Source organism: Austrofundulus limnaeus, unplaced genomic scaffold (genome assembly GCF_001266775.1).
Source record: "Austrofundulus limnaeus strain Quisiro unplaced genomic scaffold, Austrofundulus_limnaeus-1.0 Scaffold21, whole genome shotgun sequence".
Lineage (NCBI taxonomy): Eukaryota > Metazoa > Chordata > Actinopteri > Cyprinodontiformes > Rivulidae > Austrofundulus > Austrofundulus limnaeus.
Window position 1 is genome coordinate 2890126 of NW_013952423.1, and position 5889 is coordinate 2896014.

General features: G+C 34.2%; 1 protein-coding gene across 1 annotated transcript in view; it reads left to right on the plus strand.

Moving 5' to 3' along the window:
* Positions 1 to 1426: 1426 nt before the first annotated feature.
* zgc:77151 (AT-rich interactive domain-containing protein 5B) overlaps positions 1427 to 5889 on the plus strand; it is a 26211-nt gene continuing 21748 nt past the window's right edge. The window contains exon 1 of the mRNA XM_014003925.1: positions 1427 to 1616. Coding sequence (XP_013859379.1) covers positions 1596 to 1616 — 21 coding nt within the window. The 5' untranslated portion in view covers positions 1427 to 1595. The remainder of the gene's footprint in view (positions 1617 to 5889) is intronic.

Genomic DNA, 5889 nt, shown 5'->3' on the forward strand with positions numbered 1-5889 from the left:
ATCTGCAGTACTAATAACAATATTTTAAACTGCAGTACCAACAATAAACACTTCACTCTAAAAGTTTGACAAATCTGAATGAACCTTAATATTTAAAATAAATAAAACTGATTTTAACATGTAAAAAGTCAAAACATTATATTTAATATAATTTATGAAGTAAGTCAACATTTATCCTGCACACAGGGTGGAAGCATTTTGGATTTTATTTGAATGTTGAAGGTTTAAAGCATGAAAAATAAAAGTTTTGTCTGCAGATATGCCAAATTATAAATTCAGGACAATATTTATAGCAAACACTTTCTTTTTCTTTTCTTTTTTTTTTTTTTGACCACATTCAAAAGCTTCATAATTTGCTTAATAAACTGGTTAAACTTAAGTTTCAGACATTTGATGAACTTCATTTTCTATTGTCTAGTTTACATTTTATATTAATTTAATTTCATTAACAGTTGATGTTGAACGCAGATACTGTTTATGGTAAATCACTCATTAATTAAAGGCCCAGTGAAGGAATGTGTGTCACCCAGTCATTTACATGACTAAAGTCATTTTGTGTTTTCAAATATCAACAAACGACAACAAGATGAACCTGAGAAGGGAAACAAGTCTGTAAAAGTGAGGTTGATTTGTTGAAACTGTGTTAAAGCCATATGTGATGATGTTTTTGTCTGTCTTTTATTAGGAAAACATTTATAGAACCACTGGACAGATTTTAATAAAACTTTGGTTGTGCATCATTTGATTAATCTGATTTAAGCTGGCCATCACCTTTAACAAAAACAAAGAAAAAAAGCTGCAGTTTTACAGAAACTTCAGCTAAAGTTGGTGTGGTAGTAGCTGAGAGTCACCTGTCCTCTCATGTAGTCATTAAAGAATTATATTCTATATGTTCTTCATTCATTTTATTGTACAGATTAACTTTATTTTAAATGTATGAAAAGATATAAACATTTGTTATAAATATTTTACATGTTTTAATGACTGTCTAATCAGTCAATGATTGATCTTGTTTTAAAGCAATGCTAAAAATTAAGCTTATTTATAAATTTATTCATTTTCAGTTTGAAACAAAACAAACCTCAAAACAACAAAAAACATTTACAAAGAAAATGAAAGGTGGCAGAAAGAAGAAAAAATTATAATATCTGCCACTTTATTTAGAAAATACTGCGTTTAATGAAGTTCTTTATTGACTATATTGTTGTGAACAGGTCACGTTTACCTAAACTAACTATACTGAGGGAAAATAGTTGAATATTTGCTTAATATTGTTGTTGATTTTATTGAAAGAATGTCTAAAGTAAGCCCCGCCCTCGTATTGAGTTTCAGCCGGAAATACGTCACGTTGCCAAAAAAAATGATGCTAAACTCCCCCCTTTAATGTGACTTTAGCAATAAGTTGTGCTGTGTGGAAAACTTTCGGCCACACCTAGATCCTGTACCGTAAATAAATAAACAAATAAATAAATATTTTTTTCCTTTTATTTTTTTTAAACCCTCCTATTCGAGGTGCGCTCGTTTGCGTGTCGGCGCGTCCCGGCGGTGTAACCGGAGAGAGGGGCCTCCTCGCTGAGAGGGAATGCAGGACTGCAATGGAGCACAATGCAATACAGGTAAAAGGCCGATATCATTTCCAGAAAAATAAATAAAAAAAATGTCGCGTTGTGCCGTTTTCCCCCGCCGCTGATGTCCTCCGTTAACGGCGGGTATTTCCGCCGCTCGTCGCCGTGAATTAGACTCAAAATTAGCGACTAGTTTCATTCAGCGTAGCCGTGTCGTATTGATTGTTTTCCCATATCGGGCAACCGAGAGTTGCTCAGACTGCAATTACAACTTTATTCAGCAAGGCTCAACTTTTTTTTCCTCCCCATATAAGCTAAAAAAAAAAAACATATTTGTGTTTCTGCTGGAGGAGAACCGCTCGGCTACATCCGAGCCCGAACCTCGGTTCATATCCGAGCCCTGAAATTTCACTTTAATATCGGCGATATTTTCCTCGGCGTTAATGATTAATTTCTTTGTGTATTTTTTTGTGAGTGTCGTGTCGACAGTCTGCTTCTCCCCCGGCTACCAACCCCCACCCACAGCGCCACATTACAGCCGAAATAAAATTAAATTCCTGCCGTTCGCCTGCCTGAAAACATAATAATCAGGAAACTTTTCGGCTCGTGGCTCTTTTTTTTTTTAAACCGTAGAAGAAGAAACGAGTTCTTTTTCTCTCTGTTTTCTGCCGCGTCGCCATGATTCTCCATGTTTGAAAATAAAACATTTAATTACGACGTGGTATTTGTTAATAAAGGTTGATTTTTATGTTTCTGTTGTGTGTCGTGTGAACGAGGCGGAGCGGTTTAATAGGACGCATTTTGACATTATTATCAAATCCTCCCCGACATTTTGTCTCCAACTGTTTAAGGAGGAATGCTGTTAATATTTGTGTTAAAGGAGGAGTTTTTCTCCACTTTAAAAATACAGGATCATCTCTTTTTTGTGTTTAAATCCAGAAAACATTTAGTGGAAAYAAAATATGAAAATAAAACTCAATTTWTAAAGATAAAAATCCTCCATATGTAGCATGTGATGTGTTTAATATTTAATKTCTGGCTCTATTTCGTCATCTTTAAATAACATTTATATTTATTTATTCATATTTATTCAAGCAATTATTTTTTTTAATCTTATAAATACCCCCCTCCCCCCCAGAGGTGAACTTGTAAGCTTTTTGAATAACAGGATATAGCCAAGGTCAACAGTTTTATTTGCTTAATTTATTTTTTATTATGCAGAATAAAAGATTTTATTGTTGTTATTAATGTTTTTTTTTTTTCAAGCTTTTCCTCTTCCTCTTCCTCCCTTTGCTTTAAACTGAAAAAAATTAAAATCTCACTGCATTATTCTCAGAAATATCACGAGAACTGACGCAGGCATGGTGCAGATTAGGGGTTTCCATCTTAAATTCCTGTGTGTGTGTGTGTGTGTGTATGTGTGTGTGTGTGTGTGTATGTGTGTGCACATTTTAGACAGAGGACTGCCTCTCTCTCTGCTCAGCTTATATTATTATGTGGCTTTTATTTTCCTGCCTGCCACTAGGCTGGAGCAGTGCTTCACCTCCCCCAGGCCCACAAAAAAAAAAAAAAAAAWAAAGAAGAACAGGCTGAGATCTCCATATAACCAGCGCCATACTGCATAATAACACGCTCCCCGCCCGCTTTATGATGGTATTTATCACGTCTTCTCACTATAATTAGGTTAAATGCAAATCTAGGAGGTTAAACTCCATAAGGAAGACTAAACGCTCCATAAAAACCACCTTAACTTGTCTTTGTTTCTGTGGCTCAGCAGGAAAAAAAATCAATAACAGAATATTTAACAATATTCAGAATACATTGGCAGCCATTTTAGGGACTATTTTTGTCGCTGTTTGAATTTTTTTTTAACTCGTTCTCAAAAAAAATAATTTTTTTCTTGATCAGATAATAAAAAAAATAAAAGTTTGCAAACATTTAGAAGAATTAAACCTTAACTCGGTTTAAAAGTTGTTTTTATAAAACGTTTGACGAATTAGGATGTTAAACAGGAAGTGAATCGTTGAGTTTAACCAGTTGAGCAAACTATATTTCTCATTTCTGACTTGTGACATTTCAGTTCAACACTTTTTTTTCTTTATGAAAGGATAAATTAGACCCTGAGATATCAATTTAACCACCACCATACTGCAAAAATAATGACAGTATTTATCATATGTTCTCACTATAATTAGGTAAAATTAAAATGTAGGAAGTTAAACTGCTTCAGAAGGACTCAACRTTGCAAAAAAACCACCTTTTTCTCACAAATATTTTTATTTCACATCAATAATCGCTCATCAGAATATTTAAGAATGAATGAAGCAGAAACACAAGATAGTTTGGCGGCCATTGTTGCTTTCCTCTTAAATTGCATATTGATCAGCTGACAGAAAAACGAGTTTGTAAACATTTAGCTTTTTGAACCCAGTTAATTTTAAAAGCTTATATTTCAGGAAAGGTTTGAGTCGCTCTCGTTGTTCAGATGGTGAACAGGAAGTGAATCAGCGTTCAGCAAACTCAACGCTATTAAAAAAAAAACATCATTTCCCATTTTTGACTTGAAATATTTGAGCTAAACTCTTGATTTCTTACATTAGACATATGCTGCTATCTAAAATGATTATTTGGATTATCTTGAATGTTGCTAGAAAGAAATTTAAAAAATATATGCTGAAGTTTACATTTTGAGTTTGTCTGCAAAATCTGTAAAAATAGAAAATACACTCAATAGATTTAGTCAAATAAAACATAAGAAACTGGCAGCCATTTTTACTCACTAGATGTTTTATGAGCTGATTGAAAGAGAAGTATATTAATATTTTAAAGTTTAGTTGTAGATTTGTTTTATTTATTTTAAAGCTCATATTTTCATGGAAAGTTTGAGTCGATCAGTTGATGAATCCGTGACTCATTATGCACTCAAATTCTAATTTTTAACCTTTAATATTTGAATTCTTCAACCTTTCATACATGAAACTTGTCACATGTCTGTGTTGAACGACTCTCAGCTGCTACCACACCAAACTTTAGCTCATTATCTGCAAAGCGGAGTGGGTTTTAGCCTTTTTTGTGCTGTTCTAAATGTTAAAATAGGTCAAAACATGATCACCCGCTGCRGTCTGCTGTGGTAGTAGCTGAGAGTCATGCTCAGCACACAAAATGTGCAAAATATGGAGCCAGAGAGGTGCGTTACCTCGTAAATTTTGCATTCCCTTAAGATAAAGATAAGATAATCCTTTATTGGACAGAGCACAATAAAATTACAAATTGGTTTGCATGAACTGAATTAAATCAGACTTTTATTTTGAAATATCCAGTTACCCAAACAGGATGTGTTGCCACAAGTTTGGGAAATTGACGGTGATRTTTTGTGTCTGCACACAAAATATCTGCATATCTTCAGGGGTGTGTCTGGTACATTTAATCTAAAGCTGWGTAAGTATTGCAGGATAATGAAATACTACTGTGTGGTGATGCAAAAGAAAAATATCCCCACATATCCCCTCGTGGGCTCCGTAGAAAAAWGCATTTCTTAAAATGTTTTTAGTATTTTAGCATCAAATCAATATTAAAGTTATTTGCAGATGATTTACATGAAGTAAAAATCTAAACTGCTTAAGATCAGATCTGAAACATAAGAAATAAATCTAAAACAATTAAAAAATAATGGTTTTCTGGCTAAAGTTGGTATTTTGAATTAATCACTTATCTTTTGTTACACAACGAATCATATTGGAAGCACCTGACTGTAAATATTGAATGATTTAACTATATTTAATGACTGCTGCTTGTGTTCGTAGTGATTTTTAAATGTCCCTCTGTAATCACGCTATAAAGTTCCCACTGGGACTCTGCGTTTAACATAATCTCCTGCGGTTTCATAATTTCATTTTCTGCAGCTGAATGCAGTCAGTTTGACCTTGTTTGTTTSATATTCCTGCTGCAGTTGTTGTAACTGTGTTCCTGTGTGGATTCAGTGTTTAACTGCAACAATGAATATTTACCCTTTTTTTATTGCAGCAGTTTTCCTGTTGGTGTCATGCGTGGATTTTATGTTCAGTTCTGACTTTTAGTCCTTATCTTCTCCTAAATTTGATCCTGGGCTCCCTGCAGCTGGTCTGCAGAKTCCCAGAGCTGGGGGGTGGGGGGGTCTGTGGTGATGGGGGAGGGAGTGCTGGGGTCGATAATCAACACAGGAGTGAAAAAATTACAAAATAATTTAGTAAATAATAGGGCTGTGTATTGGCAAGAATTTGGCGATACGATACATATCATGACAGAGGGGTCACGATACGATATATTGCGATACTGTAAGCAAGGC